This window comes from Andrographis paniculata, unplaced genomic scaffold (genome assembly GCF_009805555.1).
Source record: "Andrographis paniculata isolate CXL003 unplaced genomic scaffold, ASM980555v1 Contig52END, whole genome shotgun sequence".
Classification (NCBI taxonomy): Eukaryota; Viridiplantae; Streptophyta; class Magnoliopsida; order Lamiales; family Acanthaceae; genus Andrographis; species Andrographis paniculata.
Window position 1 is genome coordinate 8,102,891 of NW_026137587.1, and position 23,261 is coordinate 8,126,151.

The 23,261-nt window shown below is 34.5% G+C and overlaps 4 protein-coding genes across 11 annotated transcripts; 2 read left to right on the top strand and 2 right to left on the bottom strand.

The window, feature by feature from the left end:
- Window positions 1-276: 276 nt before the first annotated feature.
- On the top strand, window positions 277-1,896 carry LOC127254658 (GDSL esterase/lipase At2g04570). The gene is made up of 3 exons (XM_051279887.1): window positions 277-693; window positions 879-1,371; window positions 1,461-1,896. Exons 1-3 carry the CDS (start codon window positions 310-312, stop codon window positions 1,658-1,660), a joined length of 1,077 nt encoding a protein of 358 aa, XP_051135844.1. The 5' UTR covers window positions 277-309; the 3' UTR covers window positions 1,661-1,896.
- A 118-nt stretch (window positions 1,897-2,014) lies between these two features.
- Window positions 2,015-5,907, bottom strand: LOC127254468 (uncharacterized). Of its 7 annotated transcripts, none has more exons than XM_051279567.1 (6): window positions 5,448-5,907; window positions 5,066-5,138; window positions 4,282-4,346; window positions 3,839-3,931; window positions 3,206-3,312; window positions 2,015-2,552 (listed from the first exon to the last, which is right to left on the bottom strand). In XM_051279567.1, the coding sequence occupies exons 1-6, from the start codon at window positions 5,574-5,576 to the stop codon at window positions 2,408-2,410; spliced, it is 612 nt and encodes a 203-aa protein (XP_051135524.1). In that variant the 5' UTR covers window positions 5,577-5,907; the 3' UTR covers window positions 2,015-2,407. The 7 variants fall into 7 exon arrangements, with proteins under 7 accessions (XP_051135524.1, XP_051135521.1, XP_051135523.1 ...); XM_051279564.1 differs by having other exon boundaries at window positions 2,015-2,563; window positions 5,448-5,872; XM_051279566.1 differs by having other exon boundaries at window positions 2,015-2,563; window positions 3,872-3,931; window positions 5,448-5,869.
- Window positions 5,908-6,267: 360 nt separating this feature from the next.
- Window positions 6,268-11,487, bottom strand: LOC127254467 (zinc finger CCCH domain-containing protein 3). Its single transcript, XM_051279563.1, has 8 exons — window positions 11,346-11,487; window positions 11,065-11,266; window positions 10,649-10,818; window positions 10,457-10,516; window positions 9,151-9,261; window positions 8,709-9,002; window positions 7,521-7,751; window positions 6,268-6,923 (listed from the first exon to the last, which is right to left on the bottom strand). Exons 2-8 carry the CDS (start codon window positions 11,117-11,119, stop codon window positions 6,537-6,539), a joined length of 1,308 nt encoding a protein of 435 aa, XP_051135520.1. The 5' UTR covers window positions 11,120-11,266; window positions 11,346-11,487; the 3' UTR covers window positions 6,268-6,536.
- A 3,168-nt stretch (window positions 11,488-14,655) lies between these two features.
- Window positions 14,656-23,101, top strand: LOC127254609 (E3 ubiquitin-protein ligase COP1-like). 2 transcript variants are annotated; one of them, XM_051279816.1, is made up of 13 exons: window positions 14,660-14,992; window positions 15,718-15,795; window positions 17,251-17,406; window positions 18,343-18,696; window positions 18,861-19,018; window positions 19,170-19,235; window positions 19,749-19,827; window positions 20,642-20,797; window positions 20,925-21,023; window positions 21,517-21,621; window positions 22,171-22,350; window positions 22,464-22,574; window positions 22,692-23,101. In XM_051279816.1, exons 1-13 carry the CDS (start codon window positions 14,741-14,743, stop codon window positions 22,860-22,862), a joined length of 1,965 nt encoding a protein of 654 aa, XP_051135773.1. In that variant the 5' UTR covers window positions 14,660-14,740; the 3' UTR covers window positions 22,863-23,101. The 2 variants fall into 2 exon arrangements, with proteins under 2 accessions (XP_051135774.1, XP_051135773.1); XM_051279817.1 differs by lacking the exons at window positions 22,464-22,574; window positions 22,692-23,101 and having other exon boundaries at window positions 14,656-14,992; window positions 21,517-21,634; window positions 22,171-22,322.
- Window positions 23,102-23,261: the final 160 nt, after the last annotated feature.

Below are 23,261 nucleotides of genomic sequence, written 5' to 3' on the forward strand. Positions count from 1 at the left end.
ATTTGTCCCTACATAAAATATAGGTCTACTTATTATATATTTTAAATTTGAAACTTGAAAATACATATATATATATATATATATATAAAAGTTAAAAAGATTTTCAAAAAAAGAAGCAAAAATCTGTAGAATACAAGAAAAACTAAATACACAAGTAAATAAAAGTAGAAAAGTTCACATGACATGACTAATTAAATGTCCAGCAAATGTAGCTCAACATCAATGCTATTCAATCCAATTCTCCCTTTCCATTCACATTATAAAACCAAAAAACACATTACAACATCACATCCATCCTTTGTATTATCGATGATCATGGAATCTAAATCTTATTCTTACATCCTCATTTTCTTCCTACATATTTTCCTCGCACATTTTCTCATTCATACGACAGCCAATATCCCAGCCATCATCGTCTTCGGCGACTCCTCCGTCGACGCCGGCAACAACAACCACGTCCCGACAATAGCCCGGAGCAACTTTGGACCATACGGTCGTGACTTTGCCGGTGGGAGGCCGACCGGGAGATTCTGCAATGGCCGGATTGCAACGGACTTCATCTCCGAGGGCGTCGGGTTGCGCCCCGTCGTGCCGGCGTATTTAGACCCCGCTTATAATATGTCTGATTTTTCCGTCGGAGTAACTTTTGCTTCCGCCGGTACCGGTTACGATAACGCCACTTCTGATGTCCTTGTAAGTAAGTAAGGCTTAATTCACTTATATTTTCCATATTTTGCTAAAATTAACTGTTACATGTATTATTAAAATTTATCACCGTATCTGTCATCATTATGTCACTAGTCATAAAGAAAGTCAAATATCTTTTTTTTTTCTTTTTCTTTTTCCGTATAATATCATATTAATATTAAACTTTTTAGGGCGTAATCCCGATGTGGAAGGAGCTAGAATACTACAAGGAGTACCGGAGCCGGCTGCGGGAGCACGTGGGCGACTTCCGGGCGCTGTCGACGCTGGTGAATGCGCTGTACGTCGTAAGTATGGGGACAAATGACTTCCTGGAGAACTACTACAGCACTTTCTCGCAGAGGCGAATGCAGTACACGGTGGACGAGTACGAGGATTTCCTGATCAGATTGGCGAGGAATTTTGTGGTGGAGATCCACAGCCTGGGCGCACACAAGATATCGCTGGGAGGGCTGCCGCCGATGGGGTGCATGCCGTTGGAGAGGACGCAGAACATTGCGAATGGGAACGAGTGCATGGAGACGTACAATGTGGTCGCCGAGAGCTTTAACCAGAAGCTTGAGGCCATGGTGGGCGAGCTCAACCGAGATATCCCCGGCCTGCAATTGGTCTTTTCGAATCCTTACTATGTTCTTCGCCAAATTGTTGACAACCCGGCCTCCTATGGTACATATTTCTTGCCCAAAAAGACATTTTTTAATTATGAACAGACAATACATGCTCTTATTTTCATATATATATATATATATATATAGGATTTGAAGTGTCGGAGAGGGCGTGCTGCGCGACGGGGAGATTCGAGATGGGGTTTACGTGCGATGAGCGAAATCCGATGACGTGTCGGGATGCGAACAAGTATGTGTTTTGGGATGCCTTTCATCCTTCGGAGCAGACAAACAGAATTGTTGCTCAACATCTCCTCAACACTTCTCTGCACAAGTTTCTCATCACCTAATACCCATTTCAATTTCACTCGCTACCTAATAATATATATGTCTATGTCGTCTTTGTGTATTATTGTTCTTGTTTCATTAATTAATTAATGTGTGATTATTGTTGTTATTATTATTATTATATTGTTATTTACATCTGCTGTTGTAATATGATTGATGTAGGAAGTTTTGTTGCTCCATTGGTTTATGTTTAAGGCTGGGCAATGTTACGAGGAAGAATAAAATAATCTTGAGGATATATATGTATAATTTATATGTACTTATTAAGTATTGTGGCCAAAGTTTGAAACAATAGTATCATATTTCATGAAAGAATCCACCCAAAACAAGTTTAACAATTCACTGATAGGATTAAATAATCAGTCAACAAATATTGTCTCCAATGACATATTATAACTTTACTATATCAAGAGTAAATTTATTTATCAGCATGATCATTTTGTTTCACATACTGTAATTTAATCATAAAAACAAAATCATTCCTATTTAGCAGAAACTTCACAACCCAACTGGATCAAGCAATGGATCCAAATTCGATCCTCTTCTTAATAATTGAAGCAATCACTAATTAATGTAACAATGGAATGCATTACCTGAAAGCATATAGATGCATATTTCTTGCTGCAGAGCGATGCTTCCACTGGACTGTCAAAAGACTACTCAAGGATGCCGACTTGTCATAATAAATAAGCACGATCAATCAAATTGTAGTTGCAGCGGACGCATCCTTGGGTAATGGTTCAGAGATGTTACTGGAAGGTTCTTGCTGTCGAAGCTTCATCAATGGCCTTCTCAAGAACTTGAGAGGCCATCTCCTTGGTTTTATTTGCCCCAACAATTTCAACTGTTCCCTTCTCAACTTCCGGTTGGTGTACCAAGCCCCGCCTCGCCAACCTAACCCATAGCTGAAAATCAAACTTGTAATCAATTGGTACAACTTCCGAAAAAATAAATAAAAATTGAAAACATGCTGGATGACCATTATAAACATATATGCACATATGGGCATTAATATTAGCAAAGTTTCCTACTTCTCATCAATTCGAAATAATAATAATAACTGCCGACTTCATACATTTTCAAAACTATATTAATTTACATTTAGAAGCCTTAGGTCTTAGTAAAATAGAACATTTTCACTAACCTATGGTCATATGTATATCCATCTTCCATTGATTTATTTTCTTATAAATAAGATTAACCAATCTCTTTATAATAGAATGTCATTTTGATTTTGATCCTTACCAAAAAGTAAAAAGGTTTTCACAGCAATGTCATAATTTAGTGGCATACTCATAATTCAAATAAAAAATATTACAGCTCACACATTATGAAAATATTCAATTATTTCCTCTAATATCCACTCGCAGGTCAAAAAAGGAAATACTTTGTTTTTCGCCATTCAAATCCAGCCAAACTAACAAAGACATGAACTAGCTGATTGAAGAAAGGTAAACAAACAAATATTAACAATCTCCCTTTTCAAGATTGAATTTTTCAGTATAATAGGATTAAAATAGCACAAACAAGAGTACAAGTTAACTGACCCAATAATCAAGCTAGTTCCAGCAGTCGCAAGAAATGCTGGAAAACTAACTGTCCCAGAAACAAGCCTTTTAAGCTCAGGATCTTGTATCTGATAGCTGCTTTTCATCTGCCAAAACAAAGGTATAATTCCATATTCAACAACCAAAAAAACCAACAGAGGAAAGTTTCAAAACAGACTGTAATTGAAAAGGTTGTAATTGTTCTAAATAATTGGATACCACAAAGTTCTATGGAGAGACACTGCTTGCAAACTCTTAAAACAAGTTAATCCTTAATACAGTAATTTATACCCGAACACTCTCTCCATGGAACCTTTCATTGAAATTTTCTTTGTAATAAATCATAATGAGCAAATGTTTTCTTAACATAAAATCTACAACTTAAATCACTAATTTGTTCTAAGCATAAACTCCAAGTACTACTTCTAACTCTAGCTCTTACATTTTTATTGTAATCTTAAATAAATTAAAAGCAAATAAATAAATAAAAATTGCAAACAATGCCAAAGAATGTGGAGGAATTTGCAGTGTCTGGAATCACTTGGATAGGACAAAGTAAAGAAGTTTGGCACCGTAAATCATGAGCTCAATGTATAAATAAAGCTAGTAGTGCTAAACAATTGGAGTTCTTACTATGAAATGTCGCTTCCCAGAACAATTTAGTACCTTGTTATCCAAAGCTGAACAATTTAGTACCTTGTTATCCAAAGCTGAACAATTTAGTACCTTGTTATCCAAAGCTTCAAGTTCAGTATATATTGCTTAAGACATTCACACACGTTTGAAATCTATCCAGTATCCACCATACTCCAAGTTCAAAGATCACATACAGCATGAAAAATTAATTATCTAATAAGGGCATTATCTTACTGCTTAACAACACAGGTGGCTATACTACTAGATGACAGTAAGAAATTATACAAAGGGAAATTATTTATAAACACATCCAATTTCTAAATACTTCAGACCATAAATACACAAAAGCGAACATCCAACAGCGATATTAAGATTCTCACTAACTTGACAGGTGTTAGCAAGGATAAACAAAGCATGTAGATGTATAGTAACTAACTTACAGCTTTTTCAATTGCTTCAAGTCTTTGGTCAACCCTTGATTCGTGATAATGGCGTATAGAATAACCTGGATCACTCCAAGTTAAATGATGCAAAAATCTTCAAGAGAGAAATACAAGTGTACATAACATTTTGAGTAGTTGCTATATTGTAATGGAATCAAGTGATTGACTGCCCAAACTTTAAGTAATTCCACAGAATTACCCAGACAAACCAAGGATCAAGCATGTAACGCACACACATTATAATAACAGCAGCATCCAAATCTGCCTAGTTGGATGTACTCCAGCAATGTGATTATATGAAATAGAGATATCAGAACTTTTAAATAATAAAACACTTCTAATGCATTTTCAACTCTTTTATGTCTTCTTCCTCATCTTTTTACCATTCAATTTATTATTTTTCCTCAAAAACCTCACATCCAAAGCCATTTTCTATATAAAACATTACATCCAACTACTATTTTCATCTAAAAACGTTAAAACATAAAAACAAAACGAAAACATAAACACAAAAGACCACACCCTGCATTTTCCAATAGCCATATACACACAACTGACATGACAACTTTGTAGTTTGTATGAAAATAGACTTACTTAATTCCAACTGAACATGTTCCTCTCTTCACATTTACAAAATATCAGTACCCAGAATGTAATGAAAACAATGCATAAGCAAATTAGGCAAAAACAAAAAAACTTTAGAAGGAAAAAAAAATTGCTTAACAGAAATTAAGAGCATAAGAGTACTTTTGAAATTATTTTAATATAAATAAATTTATACCAGCCCATGCTGTGGCAACTGATGCAATAGAAGTGGAAATAGTAAACACCACTCTATGCCTCTCAAATATATCCTGCAACAACAAACAATAACAGAACAAGCGCTGACTAAAGTACCGGTTAAAAAATATTTATGTGCGCAAGAGCACATGTAAAATCATACTAGTAAGAATCATATAGATATCTCTAAATACAAAAAAAAGCTAACATGACATCTTCCGCATATAAATCATATGAAGCAGAAAACATCGTGCGACAATGAACGAAACACACTTCCTCTGTTCCTCGTTACTTGTTATAGATTAATCACACAAAAGCGCACGCAAGTTTCTCCGATCCGAAAGATAACAGAACACACCCACAATCATCGGCACATTTATTACCTTAGTGGAATAGAAAGTGTCCTGAACAGCAGACAGCGAATTGGAGGCTTTTCTCTTCAACTGCGCAGCCGTCAGAAAGTTAGCAAGGGAAGAGCCCGAAGCCCTCAGACGCGGTATGCCTCTATACATTACTCCTCCAATACAAAGCTCCTTTTATTCCTCGATGAATCAGATTTCTTCTGATGGGAGGCAGAGAATTCAGGAGCGCCGAGGGCATTCCATCCGTTGTAGTGATCGGAGGAGCGAAAGGCGTGCCCGACGGAAGACTTCCAGAAGAACCGACTATCGCTATTGTGAAATATAAGAATGAATGGAACAGAGTAAAAGCCCATTGTTTGAACCGAACTATGACGCCGGTCCATTGTCATGGTTAAGGATGCGTTAGTTTCGATTCTCTGTTTTATTTACATTATTTACAGATTTTTTTTACAAAATTATCAAAATAAATAGGAATATTTAACTTTTATTTTTATATTATATTAAAATTAAATATCAATCTTTATTTATATAAGTAATTATTTGAACTCAAAATTTTAAAATTCAAATCAAATCCCCTGCACAAACACACCTGAAATTTTTCATAGGGAGTATAAATTATTATTCCTATATAAAAAAGTTTGAAATTTCAAAAATAATAAAAAATTAAGATTTGATATTGATCTATTTTTTACTTTCAAATCGAAAAAAAATTAAATAAAATACACTCAATATCCTCCCTACATTTTAATTCTACAAAGCTAAAAACCTCACAGGTATTTTCTTGCTGTAAAATTGACACCACCAAAAATTAAAACCAGCTCTAAACAAAAACAGAGAAGCATGGAGCAAGCAATCCATCAAATTGAAAGGAATTAAACATAAAACCAAAAACGTGATGATAATCTTTCTGGTTTTACCGTGCACCAAACAAGCAAAAGAGGCCAGCCAAAAATCTTTAATAGTTGCAACAACATACCATTCCGAAAAACATCGAGCGACGAAAGGAAAAGGTGAGCCAAAAATAAACCAGGAGCACACCACATCATCCCCGCGGTTGGGTTAGTGGTGGCTCCGGGTGAACATCCCCTCCCACCCCAAAGCATTGTATTGTCAATCAGAATTGTCAATAACATCAGCCGATGAAGCTTCGGGGGAAAGAGAATGGGAATGGGAATGTGGGATGGAGTCAGGTTTGTCGGGCGAATCTCCAGCGGCAACTTCTTTGGCGTTCACATTCTGGTTTTTGTTGCTTGCAGTTGCAGCTCCTTTCTTGATCCAGTCACTTAACCAGGATGATTTGGTCGGAGGGGCATTAATGTTAGGAGATGGCACGACTGGGGCCATTCCATATGGAATGGATGATGCATAGACACTTGCGAGAGGTGGGGCAGTCAGACTGTACCCGTAGGAGTAGCCATCCATGGGGTGGTCGAAGTTACATGTAGGGCCGTATTTGCAGAGGCCGTAGAGAGCATAGTTCGAGCATACAGGCTGTCCCTGCATTGTTCAAATGGGATAAATTAGTTAAAGAACCAAACTAAAACAGGCATCGATTCATGTGTTAGCTCAACACTTTCAATACAAAAATATTAGCATGCCAGTTGGCGGAGAAATTACACACAAAAGACAAGTTTCCGGCCCAACACTTTCAATGCAATGTTGATCAATATGTGCAAAAACTGACACTTGTAGGCATTAAATAACTTTTTAGCAAAAGATGTCGAACAGCTCGAGTATTCACATTTATAGATCTACGAACGCACAAATTCAAATAGATTCCATAGCAAACAGTGAAGGTTTCAAGCAACCAAAGCATCCCAGAGCTCCAATTTAAGGACTTTGGGAAGAGTGCTGATCATCACATCAAAACAGCAGTCGGTAGCAAATAGATGTAAACTAAGATCTATAAAAGTCAGACATATGATTAACTTCAAGGATCTCCAAGTTCAGCTGCAGAGAACCGCATATCAGACCATGGGATCATAATCATGATCTATAACTTTAAGTTTCTTTCTTACTCACAATATAGCTGAAATCAATCTGGCAGTTACAAGATCACTCTAGCCAGGAAGAATAAAATAAGAAGCGACTTACAGGTCTTATGGGGAGTCCAAGGGGTCCAAGAGAATTTGGTGGCAATTGCGACATTTTCTCTCTGGGGTGATTATACCTGCAATCTGAACCATATTTACAGCTCCCATGATTCATGAAATATCGGCATTCTGGTTGACCTGGTCTTTCTGGCAGATTAGTGACTGATTGCTGCCGACCATTAGAAGGTGGTGCAGTGAGGACACCAGGAACAGATAATGGGTTGACACTTCCCTAGTGATGGATGGTAAACATGCAGAATATCAGAAGTTGCACATATAATATGCAACAAAGAACTAAACAGTTCCAAAAACTGGCAAAATATACAGTGATAATGACATGGAGAGATCAACTATTGATGCTTCATCAGAACATAAAATTATCAAGACAAACTTCACAGATCTATTCTGCAATTGTGATTGGTTCATAAATTTCATGATGAATAACTTTGGAAATTGATTCCTTTCCCATCTGCGCTTCAGATTAATTCCACATTCCATTAAATTTGTCCAAACCTCTAAGCTTGGACTGATTCCAAAAAGACCCATCTTGCATTGTCAAACCCAATTATAAAAAAATTACATCTAGTTGCTTCATATCTTTTCTAAAGCATCACCTCGAAGGGGAAACCAAAAAAAATCTGTTCCAGGTGGCACAATTGGGATTTAGGTTATGACCAAAGGAATATTTTCTCATTAATGAACACCACTATAGGAAACTTTAGTCCATGACAATGTCTCATTAATGATGTGACCCTCCAGTACCTTATCAATGATCATCTCACCCAAAGTTCAAGATAATAAGAAGATGTATCACTTTCTCGTGTAATAGCTTCAACAGTTAGCAACCAAATGAAGAAATCAATATGCCATATTCCAGCAATAACACAACAAAGAAGGGTGAATAAGAGAGCATTCAGCACCATGTAGTAACTCAGCAGGATAAAATGAGCGAGTAACTAAACTGAAAAGGTATAGATCAAGTATGAGGAATAAGAAGAAATCTAGCACTTCCATTCATAGCTCAAGATCCCATAAGTATTCTTTGCAAGAAACAAAGTTTGATGCACTAAAATATTATGATACCACGTCAATTAATTAATATTTATATGACAAATGACAAACATCAGATAAGCCAGAGAGAAGAGACAGCACAAATGACAAAACAGAAACTATTTCATAGATAACATACCATATATGTATTCCATCCATGCGAAGGAGGTACAAAATAGGGTATGTAGCTTTGTGGAAGTTGAAAGAAAGAACCAGCAAAGTATGTTTGTTTTGGCATTGATGCTGCTGAAAGTTCATCTAAAGATGTCATGCCAGATGAAGGCACATTTGCAGACCCGCCTGATCCATAAGCAGGTCCAACTACAGGCAACATATTAGCTCCTGCTGACGGAGGTTGAGGATGATGATACTTGCAATCAGATCCATATTTACATAATCCAGTCCGCATGTAATATTGACAGAGCCTAGCATCCTGGAGATGTACCCAATCAAGATCATAAAAATGGCACTACATTAATCTACCTTCATAAATGTTACCTATATCAGACAAATTCGATAACTGAACATGACATAAGAAAGAGGATTGAAGGGACGAAAGCGAAAAATAGAGAAACAAGTACCTGTCGCATTGGCAGACCCAAAATATTCATCAAGACATCAACCTTCCTATTCTTAGGGTGATGATATTTACATGTGGGCCCATACTTGCAGGTGCCTGTCCTCAGATAATGCTGCAAGGTAATTGCAATGAATATAATAACCCAGTTCAATTAATAGAACTATAAACAACTTAAATCAAGGTTAACTTGGAATTTAATACATGACCAATAGCAGTTAATTTTGGAAACTATCAATGCCTAACCATAAATGTTTGTTTATCCAACCAAGAGCAAAAATGGTAAAAATATCTCAAAGTCACTAAGTAGCAATCATTGCAAGCTTCTCCCATTACATTCAAATTACCTAAATTTACAGTGTAGACATATTAGATCTAGATATAAATGTATAAACCTGCCATTGTTCGGAATGACAACAAGTTGAACTTGACTCACCAGATATAAATGCATGGAGGTACTCAACGTCTGGAACATAAATCAAAATTTTCCAAGTATTTTAAATATGAAAAATCTAGGAATGGTCATAATCGTAGTTAAAGAAAACTATGCATCTGCTGAATTGATGGGAATATAGATACATTGCTGCCCATTTTGAAAATCCAGATGATCTCCCCTTCATCAAACATTTGTTTTCTTCAAAGATAGGTGCAAACTCTAAACAAAGAAGTTTAAGTAAATGAGAAATGGAGGACCAATAACTAAACAGTTACTCCCAACAACTCAGAAGGCAAAATTATTCCAAAACAAGTTAGTTAAATCAGGGAAATACAAATGGTAGTAACATACGAAGGGGTGAATAATAACAGCACACTTACACAACATATCCATTTCTGGCCCATGTTTGTGTACTGGCATTATAAGACACTACCATACCATATATGAAGATGAAGATAATGGCCACCTTCCTTTCCAAAAGCCCCATGATTGAGCAAGAAACAGCAGCCATTTTGCTCCTAGAATAACTAATAGCATTGTTGCCTCTTTTACTAAAGAATTATTCATCCATTCCCTTAATATTGAGGAATCCGATGACACATGCTTGGATGGATAAAATGGAAACAAAAATTTTCAGATGAAGATAACATACTAACTGAAAACTCCAAACGAATGGGAAACTGATCACTAAACTATATCATTCACTCAAAAATTAGCAACACAAGAAGGTATGAATATGGCAATCCTCAAAAGAAGCCACACAAACAAAGTAAATACCTAAAGAAAGTGTGGAAGACAGTAATGTAGTATAATAATATGAGGTACCATGATCCTTTACAGATATGTTAAAGAAATCAAACAAAAAGTTTATTACCCCACATTCCTGCTGTCCAGCTCGTTCTGGTAATTCAGTGGTGCTTTTAGCATCATATACCTAACCATCATCAACAACAACAAACAACGAAAACGAGAAAACCAATCAAGTATTCCATTCAATCAAATTATCAAAGACAACATATTCCACAGTTCGAATGCAACATATGCAAATTGCAATATCAGAATTTACTTGTCGTGGATCAGAGGGATGATTGAAACGACAATTGCTTCCATAACCACAAGACCCAGTTCTCAGATAATATATGCAATCCGGTTCACCCGGACGATCCGGATATGAACCAGTCTCATCACCCCCTCTACCCTTGTCATCATCGCCTACTTTTAACCGTCTCATTGCATCTGCAAAATCAAGCACACACCACATCAAGCGAAAACGACGCACGCTAAGCACCATTCCAAATTAGATTTATAGTCTTACGAAACAAAGAAATCAGAAGTTTGATGCATCAATGCTGTGAGAAAAAAATCAGGAACCGTTCACCATTTTCAGCAAAAAATCGGCGATCATCAACATAAACGAAGATCAGCACTAATCTACAAACAAATCATATAAACTCCGATCTTTCAAAATAACAATCCTCTCACCTTCAACTCTCTCGGTCGCCGAACCATTCCTCTGCAACTTCCGATTCCCCGGCATCGAATCCCCCAAAACCTTCCAAGCCGCTCGGTACTATGAATCTACTGTATATAATTATTTGCAGTTATATACCGATTTTCAGCACCGGCACTATACACACAGCGAATGATTGTGATCAATGGCGAGAGAAATCCGAAATTACGCCAGCTTCAATGCAACAAAAACAAATTCACACACATAAATAAACGAATAACTGCAACAAAATCCAACACTCGGATTGCACCACCATTAAAATTTCTTCGATTAGTTTATGCAGAATTCAGATTTCAGCCATCAGATCTTTGACAAACTCGGGAATTCTGAAAGTGGGAATTGTTTACGAGAGATTTTCTCGCACTCGTGTACGATCATTAAATATTTAAATTAATAAATTAATAAATAAACTCCGAAATATTACTTTACTCTACGTATCACATAAAAAAAGTATTTCCTGCGTTGGTTTATGTCATTTTTGTTTATTATTTTATACATAAATAACGGGGGCCGTGGAGGTGGGAGAGTGATTAGACATGTTTACCCCTACTGTTTTTAGCTACCCCTATTTTTGCCTAATTCTTGTGACAAAATAACGTGATTTATGTGAAATATTTTTATTTGGTAATTTTTAAAATTAAATATTTTATGTACTGTATATTAAACAAAATAAGATGGTCTGCTTCTTATTTCAAGTAAAAAATGTTGTTTCATTTGCTTCTTAAAAATATGGTTACCTTGCTATAAAGTTTGTATTTCGATTTGAAAAGAAAAAAATTAGTGTAAAATATAGAAAATTGTTTAAGTAATACTCATTTCGTTCTAAAACAATAAACATATTTGAAAAATACATAAATTAAAAAATAATAGTATTTTATTAATAGTGGGTGTAAATATATTTTTAAAAGATTAAAATTTCTAATTTTATGTAATTATTGTGAAAAAATAAAATTTGTTACCAAAATTGAAATAAAACAATTGTTCTCAGGCGAACGAAAATTACAAAATGAGACTATTGTTACTAAATAAAAAGATTGTAAAATAGTAAATTTATGTAATATATTTATTTTTTTGAAAATAAAAAACAGATGTGATAGCATGCTGAAATGCAAAATTCAACAATGCCGGAGTGAATTTGGTCACTTAATCTTATTTAATATGTAATGATGAAAATTAAATATAAGGATAAATATGTAATTTTATAACATATCAGCATTGCTGAATTAAAATTACAGATCAGTACACTGTCCTCTTCCAAAAAAATATATTCAAAATATTTTACAAAAGAATTAATTGTCTTAATCTTAAAAGTAGTATTGTTTTCTATTTTTTATTACAATAGACAAAAAGTAACAAAAGAAAATACATATATACTATATTAAATCTTATGTTAAAAAAGTATGAACATATATTTTGATGAGCATAAAAATACACATCATATTAAAATTTATATTAAAAGATAAGAGTGCAGTTTTTTTTAGATAAAGGAAGTATTGTTTGACCGTTTTTAATATAAATATATTTTATTTCGTTTATGTTCAATGTATTTATTTGTATTTTAATTTATTCATTCTTAATGAATTTATTTAAATTTTTTTATTAATTGTGCTTTTCATTTAAGTAAAAAATATAGTATATCATTATATTTTACATAATATTATAAAAATATCATTTTTTTTATGAGTATATTGATAAAATATAATAATCAATAACTTACATTCAAAAAATAAACGAATATATATTAAGAGTTGACTATTGAAATATTAATTTTCTAATAAAATATATTTTAAAATATTATTTAAAATAAATTTAAAATTAAATAGATAAAATCAAACAACCCATTAGTATATTTAAAAAAAAAAAAGGGAAAAAGATAGATTATACATTACTAATTGAAAATACCATTTTTAAATTAAGTGATACGATGTAAAAAGAATGAGAAAAAGTGTGGGGTATATATTAAATATAATTAATTATTATTATTTTTTTATGTCGTGAAAACTCGATGCCGCTATCGAAAATGCGCACTGGATAAACTCCCGACTAGGTGAACCATGTGTAGTAGGTGATTTGAGGGGTCAGGAATTTGAACCCATGACCTCCCTCATAATCACAAATCCAACTCCTATACCATCAGACCATCCCTTACAAAAATATTGCAAGAGATTTGAGACATACAAAAAAAAAATATTTCAGAATATTTGAGAATGAAGAGTAGTAAATATAAATTAATTAAATTATTCTTATTTAATCAAAGGGTAAATTTATAGCAATGAAACTCGTGCCAATAGAGGGTATATAAGTCTTTTCAATGAAAAGTGTTGAATGCAAGTGTGGCTTGGCCGTACTAGGAAACAAAATACATGGAATATTCTATTTTTTTCTTCTCCATTGTACACATTTTTAGATAGCATAAATCGCCGCCGTTCAGGAGGACGAGATCGTAGCGTTGCCTGCAAGCAGGAAGATCTGGGCCGTCCATATCTGCCTTTTTTTAGATGAAATTATAGCCGTCCGATCGAATCGATAGTGGAGCCCACATACGTGGAATATCTGCCGCCAGTTTGAATAAAAGCGTGGGCCCACTAAACCGACTTGTATTCAAGATAGCTAAAAGTTTGTTGGACTCTGTTTTCTATCAATTTTCTCTTCCATGCCTTTATTATTTATCTAAAATAATTTAATTTTAAAATATATATGATTTTATATATTTACTTTTTATTTTAATATATTATAATAATTATAAAAAAATTACAAAATATATTATTTTTTATATAATTTAAAACCCGATCCAAATTCCAAACAAATACATCCTTATTTTGGTCAACTAAGAATTTAAGTCGCCTAACAACCCATTTAAGAGGATGGCTTTTTATTAATTAATTGGAAATTAAATGTACAATAAAGTGGAAAAATTTCTCAATAAAATTTTAACCAACTCTTTCACAAAAATAAAAATAATAAATAAAATATTGTTGGATATTTAGAATGATGTTAGGCATAACCTAATAATTTGTTAAAATGATAAAAAGTTCCACATTTTGAGTGTGTTTATTATTTTAAAATATCATATTAATATAATTATTTTAATTTTAAATTTTATTATTTAAAATTTAAATTCAAACTCTAAAACCGACAAACAAGCCCAAGTGTAGGTGCGTTTTGATTCGATCCTGGGCGGATGCAATATATACATTCTTATACACTATTGACCCGGATTATGACCCAACCCAATAAAGCCCATTATTAAAATATTTGTTAGAGTTATATTTAAAATTTAATACTAAAATTTATGATGAAGTTACAAGTAAATAAAATGATATATATATATAATATTATTTTATTGATAATATGATACAAACAGTCTTAACCATATTTTAAAAATTTTATTCAGTTGGAAGTAATGAAGTGAATAAAATTCACATAATACCTAAAAAAATGAGCGGCAGAAATGAATACCTAATTAAAATAATTATAGGAAGGACGTAACGAGTTGCAATCCATCAATTTATTTATATTTTATTTATGAATAATAATAACTTATTATTTAAAACAAATATTAAAGGCAGAGTGGAATCATCCTCACCTCACCCACCGTATTCCATTTGGTGACGTTCTGGTTTTACGTTCCTCCTCAGAGTTAGATCCATGGGGGAATCCTCCACGGGGGCGGTGGATAAGGCGGAGGACCGCAAGGGAGTTGATGGAGCGGCGGCGGCGGAGAAGGAATTGCTCTGCCCAATTTGTATGCAGATAATCAAGGATGCGTTCCTCACGGCCTGTGGCCACAGCTTCTGCTACATGTGCATTTTCACTCATCTTCAGAACAAGAGCGACTGTCCTTGCTGCTCGCAGTTCCTTACGCCGTCGCAGCTCTTCCCCAACTTCCTTCTCGACAAGGTTTGGATTTTCTCGTATTGTGTGCTGATTTTGGTATTATTCTGCATCTTTCATCTTACAAGACTTCGTTGAGGTTTCTTCTTGTTACAATATATATACTGATAGTGGATTGGATGATAACGTGTGCTTTTAATTTAATTGACGTGTCTCCTTTTCGAAGTTGGTTATGAAGTTACTGATGACAAGTATTGTGTGTGTGCTACTGTTTGATTCGATTGTGAAGAAGTGAATTTTTAGTGAGCAGGTACTAGCGAGATGCAACTTGGTGTTATTATAAGGAGGATAATTATTGCATGTGTCCTATAGTTGAATTGGGATGAAATTCTTCCTTTTAATACTGAGGGTGAGTTGAACCGAGTCAAGAAATTGCCATCGCAATTTGCAAGCTAACAATGGACTGGAAAATTCTGATTAGATTTCGTACCATTACCACACTAAATGGATGGAGATATACAGTCTTTTAAGCTATTTTTTATTTGGTAATTCAAATGTCTCATTTCTTGATTCAAATGATGTGAATTTTTTTTGTTGTTCAAAGATTTCATGTGCTAGTCTGTTGACCAAAATGTGTTGGATGTTCCTATTTCACCAGGAGTGGAAAGTTAACTGACATGTTTTACTGCAATTTTATTTCATTGTTCAGTTTTGTGGCTAAATTTCATGTTGAAATAGTTTTATCCACAATGCATCTTAATGTTGAAGGTTTCTCTGTACCACCTTTGTAGCTTTTAAAGAAGACTTCAGCTCATCAACTATCAAAAACTGCTACCCCTGTAGAACAATTTCGTCAGTCATTGGAACAGGTACTTTTTACTATATTGGAATACCTTGGAAGTGCTAGAATAAACAAATATTCATATTGTTTATGCCTTTATGCTTTATATTAATCTGTCTTGGAAGTATTCCTGTGTTTTGTATTTACTCAGCAACATTGACTTATACTATTGTTGCCAACAAACTCCGTACACAAGTAATATACAATTTGTCACACCCATTTTCGGAATGTAACATGCAAACATGGGAAGATTTCAGGACTCACCACTCCAAGGCCATGTGCAAAGTCTCTTACAAAATCTGAAAATAGAAACATATATTCAAAGCAAATTAAGCCTAACTAAAATGAAGAAAGCATCAATCTAGCAGCAAAAGTTAACTGGCATCTTGGATGCGTTCTTAAATGGCATCAGCGACGATGAGTATGATTAAAGTAATAATGATAATAATATGACCCAACAGTTGTTGGTCATATTTAGTAGCTTGGAATGGCCTTTAAGCGAAGTGGTTAATGTAAAATGTTGCCTTGATAGTGGGGATTGTGATAAAATGTTGTCAATGTGTTTCTACCTAAACTTTTTACTCTATTTCACCTTGCTTACAATTCTGAACTTTTGTGCCGCACTTGGTCTATAGATTCTGATGCCGGGATTAAGTTCTCAACTTTTGTAATCTGTACTTGAACTTCTGGACTGTAAGCTTGGTTAAGGAGATTTGTTCAGCCATGGATATAGATTAGTATAAGCTTCACATCATTTGTTCTACATCATATTCCACCATGGTGAAGAATAAGCACCAAAGCAGTCAACCTGGGCAGAATGGCAAGAAGAGTTTCACGTCCAATTGATATCAAAATTTTAAGATTTCTCAAGAACATCAAGAATCGTGCTAACAACTACTGAACCATTACAAAAATATGTTGAAATACTATCCTAAATTAATTTGAAGCTGGTTAAGATTCAGCTCTATCAAAAGAGAGGCTGTGGAGATGATCACATCACAATTTCTAGAATAGCCTCAAGAGTCAAAAGGATGATCAACTGTGTGCATCTTATGTACTATTACTCTTTTAAACTGTCTTGTGTTCGGGCCTGATGGTCATTATTTTCTATTTGTTCTTTTTATTGGAATTTGATGATTCTTAGAAGTGGTATGTGTATGTCTTGAGTGTTTTGGAAAATTAGATTGAGCTTAGATTGAGCTGTCGGATCTCCCGCTTCTTTTTCTAATGGTTTTACTTCTCTAGATGAATTACCTATTTCTGCATAAACTAGGGGTATGTTTTTTTAACCCAATTTTGTCAAATTTTACTATTTGGACTCTGCGTTTCCCGAAAAAAATATACTTTTTTCTCTCACACACTAAACATTATTTTAATACCAAACCCAAACCAATTTTTTTCCAAACTCAACCAAAAGAAACACACCCCTAGACTGGGTTGGAATATTATTAGAGACTTGATGTATTTTGTTCTTCTTAGACAGGGTTGTGAAGTGTCAGTGAAGGAGTTGGAATCTTTATTGTCTCTTGTGTCAGAGAAAAAGAGAAAACTGGAGCAGGAAGAAGCAGAGAGAAACATGCAAATTTTGCTGGACTTCTTACACTGCTTAAGGAAGCAAAAAGTGAATGAGCTCAGTGAGGTTTGTCCACAATACCTTTCACTGCGATACCGAAGGATTATTCTCTGTAAAAGTAATCGAAAAATAGTTGGTTAAGTCTTCTACATATATTTCCTTGGTCTGTCTGTTCACTCATCCTACTACTGAAACTGCCTGTTATTGGATCAGTGGTCCACCTTTGTCTTAGTTACAAACTAAATTATGAAATAACATACAAACCATTCACTTATGTAGATTTTAGTTAATATTGATTTTCATCGTGCTTTTATTTGGTGTTCACTTGTGAATCATTCCAAAAGTTGGATTAGAAATCAAATGGTTAGTTTTAAAATCTAATTGAGACTTGGAGAATAACAAAATTATCATTATAGAAGCACTTTAGCAATTGATCCATCCTAACTAAATCTTGTCTAGGTGATACTTCAAAAGAACCCATTGCCATTTTTCCTTTTGTGTGTATGTGTGTGTGTGTGTCTGTTTTCAATCTAATGATAATGCAATTTAAGAATACAACCAGTTGGAGAAAGGATGCTTGGGTGATATAACTTTAGCTCTGCCAGAACACCCCCCCCCCCTCCCACCTCCCCTTTTTTTTTCCCTTGATTTTCTAACCTTTATCTAAAGTAAGGTTTGCTTGCCTGATCTCTGACAAACCTTAAAAATTAAGTGCTTTTCTTTTTTGGTTACTTTTTTATGTTCTAACTTATATGATGTATCTTCATATTATTATTTCTGCCCCTAGCTAAGTTTTCTTGACCATTGATTTCCACGTATGCTTCAATAAATTGTAGATATTGTTAAATGAAAATTTATAAATTGGTGTGTAGGATAATGGAAATGAGAGTTCATCTCATTGGCGGTTTCATGAAGATATATTCGTTTCTATTTATAAATTTTCTATTTGAAGTTTGACAATTGTTAGAAAATTTAAGAATTGCCCTTTTTCTTCTTTTTTAGGTGGAAAATGATCTTCAATATATCAAGGAGGACTTAAATGCTGTAGAAAAACATAGGATAGAGCTATACCGAGCAAGAGACAGGTGTTCAGTTAAACTGAAGATGCTCTCTGATAACCCTGTGGGTGTAAGATCTCGCGCATCTGTAGATAGAAGTTTTTCTGGTCTTGCTTGTAACTCTTGCAATGTACAAGGAGGACTTTCCTTGAATTCCCAAAACAAGAAAGACGAGGGAAGATTCCAATTTAAACCCCATGTAACTCAGAGCAAAGACACTTCTTTGAGTGGGCCAACATCGCAGCAGCTAAGTCAATCTGGTTCAGCTGTGATGCGGAAAAAGCGCGTTCATGCACAGGTTGGAGATATTTAATTGATGTTCTTCTTATCTGAAATAACTATGGTCAGTTATAAACATTTATATATATGATTATTTTAATGTTCATTAGCTCACTACTATTTATTGTTTAATGACTCCTCGTTGACATTGTGTTTCTAACTTGACATTTGATTGTCGTCCAGTTTAATGAACTTCAAGAATTTTATTTGCAAAAGAGACGCCAATTGATCAACCAGCGTGCGAACTTAGAAAAGAAAGATAAGTCTGTCATTACAAGAGAAGGCTACAGTTCCGGTCTATCAGATTTTCAATCAGTTCTTAGTACATTCACTCGTTACAGGTAGGCTTCCAGAAATTTTTTGTTCAACTAAATATTAGACAGTGCCATCTTCTGATGCACGTTTCATCATCTTATTCCAGAAATATTTTTGTTCAACTAAATATTAGACAGTGCCATCTTCTGATGCACATTTTATCATCTTATTGAACAGTCGATTACGAGTAATTGCTGAACTCAGACATGGAGACCTCTTTCCTTCAGCCAATATAGTTTCGAGGTAAGCTTAACTAGTGGAGAGCATGGGATACAAACAGTAGAGATATATGGATGAATAATTGATTAACAAAGCCTGATTTTGAGCTAGAAGATTGATTTGCGTGAGAGTTCTCATGATCATTCTGATTGGAGGAAACCTAATCTTTGCTAGATACTGTCATGAAAGTTTTTATCAAGTTGAGAGAGAGAGAGAGAGAGAGAGAGAGTTCATTTTATGACAAATTTACTGTGTAGTTTGTATATGAGATGCCCTTTTTTTCTCTTGTTAATAGAGAAGTGTTACCCAGATGGATTTTTTCTCCAAATTTTATATTTGAGAAAATAATACTTGGTGAATGCCTTGTCTAACAACTTCCTGGTTAAACAGGAATTGGTATTCCTGTAAATGCTTTTTTCCCAATGGAACATTGTTAATACCTGATCATGAATCCTTGATTTTCTTTAGGCTGTAATGAATTATGATAACTTCTCCTTGACTTCTGCTAGATATCTTAATTCTGCTATTCTTATGCAGCATAGAATTTGATCGGGATGATGAGCTCTTTGCAACAGCTGGAGTGTCACGGCGCATAAAAGTTTTTGATTTTTCTTCAGTAGGCTACTTTTTCCTTTGAACTTTTCTTTTCTCACATTTACCCTTTTTGTGTTTGATAACCTCTTAGGCTATTCATGCATCCATGCAAAACATATGAATTGACTTTTTTTCCTTTTCCTTTTTTTTTCTTTTTTTTTTTCTTTCTGTGTGTATTTATTGATATTGAAGGAATTGAATCATGCGAATTGATAGTGCAAACTAACCTTAAGAAGTGGAGAGAATTGAAAACAATTGTATCAGATTAACCCATGAAGAATAAAGTAAGCAAGATACAATGCTCATTAATTTGAACTTATAATGTTATATCTTTACATGAATAATTATGAAGGAACTAAAGGCATTGATATTGATTGGTCTTGAAAAGGAATCTGATAGAGTTAATTAAGATGATGCCATTAGAAAAAGCAGAGTCAAGAGTAACTTATGAGAGTTATAGACAATAATGTTAAAAATTACGGCATCATTTGTAATGATACATGTGGGATTATCAGGTGATTTCTTGATTTCTTGAAACTATACATTTATGCTAAATATTCTCTTTGGGCCCATACCTCCGGTCTTGTCATTAAATGAAGGTATTATAATACCTTAAATGCCTTTAAATGTTAAATGATGGTAATAATGAGAGGGCATGTTATTGAAACTCGTAGTAGAGCATTAGTGGGTTAATCATTGTAATGTATATCTTTAGGCTATTGTTATGAAATAAATGTAGAAATGATTATTACAAAACTGAAAAATAATTTATTTTTCATGAACTGATGAATATAATTCTCTGCGTGGTGGTTTGACTATATGCTTTTGTGTTGCAGGTTGTAAATGAACCTACAGATGTACACTGCCCTGTTGTGGAGATGGCAACACGATCTAAACTTAGCTGCTTGAGCTGGAACAAGTTCACCAAAACTCAAATAGCTAGCAGTGATTATGAGGGAATAGTTACTGTTTGGGATGTGACTACAAGACAGGTATATGGAGTAGAAACTAACTAGACAAAATTATCATAAAGATTCATTATAGTTGTTGAGCTCCTCAACTTTGAGAAAAGAAGAGTTAGGCTCACTTACTGTACGTTAAAATTTTGTGCTTATTCAGAGTATCATGGAGTACGAAGAGCATGAAAAACGCGCATGGAGTGTTGATTTTTCTCGAACAGAGCCATCGATGCTTGTGTCTGGTAGTGATGACTGCAAGGTATAGTAATAACACTCTTTATCGATCAAATAAAAGTCGATACCTAATTTTATTCTGACCCTTATCTTTAGCCAGGAAAAAAAAAAAAAAAAAAGTGTAGTGAGGTCAAACAGTGGTACGTCTACCTAAGGACATGATGTTTCATTTTTAGTTGTTTGAGGTTGTTTAGAGTTTGGTCCTTATTATTCACATCTAAACTATGTTGTTGAACTTTACGTTCAACTCACCTTTTTGTCATGAGCTGAATCCTTGAACCTCTAAGCCATAGAGATAAGATTAGCAACCCAAACCACTGTAGATGTTCAGTTATTCAGTGTCAGGCAAGCTTGGTATGAGTTGCAGCCAGGAAATAGCTGAACTAATCCATACATAATTATTAAACATTGTTAAATATGATGTTCTGAGTCTGAGAAAACATGTTCAAGCTGTCACACACACTTCATATTTGATCTCCATTAGACTTCTCGTCTTATTCACAATTGTTTGATTTCAGGTTAAAGTGTGGTGCACAAACCAGGAATCAAGTGTGCTCAACATAGATATGAAGGCAAATATATGCTGTGTGAAGTATAATCCTGATTCCAGCAAATTTATCGCGGTAAGATCCCCAGGTTTGTTCTTTTTCGGTTCTACTTCTATTTCATACCTTTTTTCCCCTTCCTGCCTTCATAACACTAGCTCACTATAAGGAGGGAAAGGTCCAAGTTTAACAAGCACTTTCCTTTCAACTTTCATTGGAAACCATTAAACTGAACAGCTTGAAATTGGAACAATATTAATGGTGTGTGTAATATACCAACATATTCTAGCTTCTTACTCCATCTTGCGAAAACTATTCACATTCCATCTCACTGTATGTGTGCCGCCACATGCACCTCTCCATTGGATTAACCCAAGATCTTGAGTATGGAGTATTGGGTAGGAATCTTGGCTGCCATTAAAGGTGTCTAAGGGGTAATGCGGTTTATGTATCAGTAGAATTTTTTTTATTTTTTATTGTCTGCACAGAGATAGAATAGTATGCAAAAGAATTGACCGGAGGGTTGCGATAGGAGTGGCGCGAGTTAGATTCAAGTCTATATATATCATGTCTTATGAGTGTTTCCCTCTGTAACAGTTCCTAATACAAAAGCCACATCTCTTGCAGGTTGGTTCTGCTGATCATCACATCCATTACTATGATTTGAGAAATACTTGCCACCCACTTCACGTGTTCAGTGGCCATAAAAAAGCAGTTTCGTATGTAAAATTTCTGTCCAACAATGAGCTGGCTTCTGCATCCACCGACAGTACTCTCAGGTTATGGGATGTCAAGGAAAACAGTCCAGTAAGTTCCACAATAGACTGAATTCGTGTATCATCTTGAGCATCAGTATTGCAGAGATTATTTCAACTTTCTTCATCCCATCATATTACAAGCTAATGTATACTGCTTTTCAGGTTCGCACTTACAGAGGCCACACAAACGAGAAGAACTTTGTCGGCCTCACAGTGAATAACGAGTTCTTGGCTTGTGGCAGTGAAACAAACGAAGTATTCGTCTACCACAAGGTCAGTCAGCTACTTATATATGGAATATTATTCCTTCTTCAAACCATACACATGTTTTTAGATGTTATTTCACTTTCAATGGAAACATGAGTTTAACTCAACCGATCAAACTTTCAGGCCATCTCAAAACCTGCAACATGGCATAAATTTGGGGCGCCGGATGTGGAAGATACGGAAGAAGATGCGGGGTCGTATTTCATCAGTGCAGTGTGTTGGAAAAGCGAAAGCCCGACGATGTTGGCGGCAAATAGTAGAGGTACAATAAAAGTGCTGGTTCTTGCTGCTTAAGTTTAGTTTTGTATAGTTTGCTCTAACTACTACTGTTTACTACATTTAAAACTTGCAAATGAAGTCCAATTTAAACATCTTAGGAAATATAGCTCTGCAATTGCTGATTGTGTTTGGTAAAGATAGAAAAACGAAGCATTTGAGGTACTTTTTACAGATCAAAATTTGTTGCTGCAAAACTTTCATTTGAGGTGACACTTGTTTTATTTAATTGCAATTAATTGATTTTTAAAGGGTGATTTATTTCTTGCACAGACTATAGCAAATGTTATGGCTGCGACGTGTTTGTTTGCTTTGAATATTTGATTATTAGAGTTAGATTGTTAAATGGAATGTTATCAAATAGAAATTTCACTTTCAGCGTATACATTTTTCATTTTTTCAATCTAAACACAATGT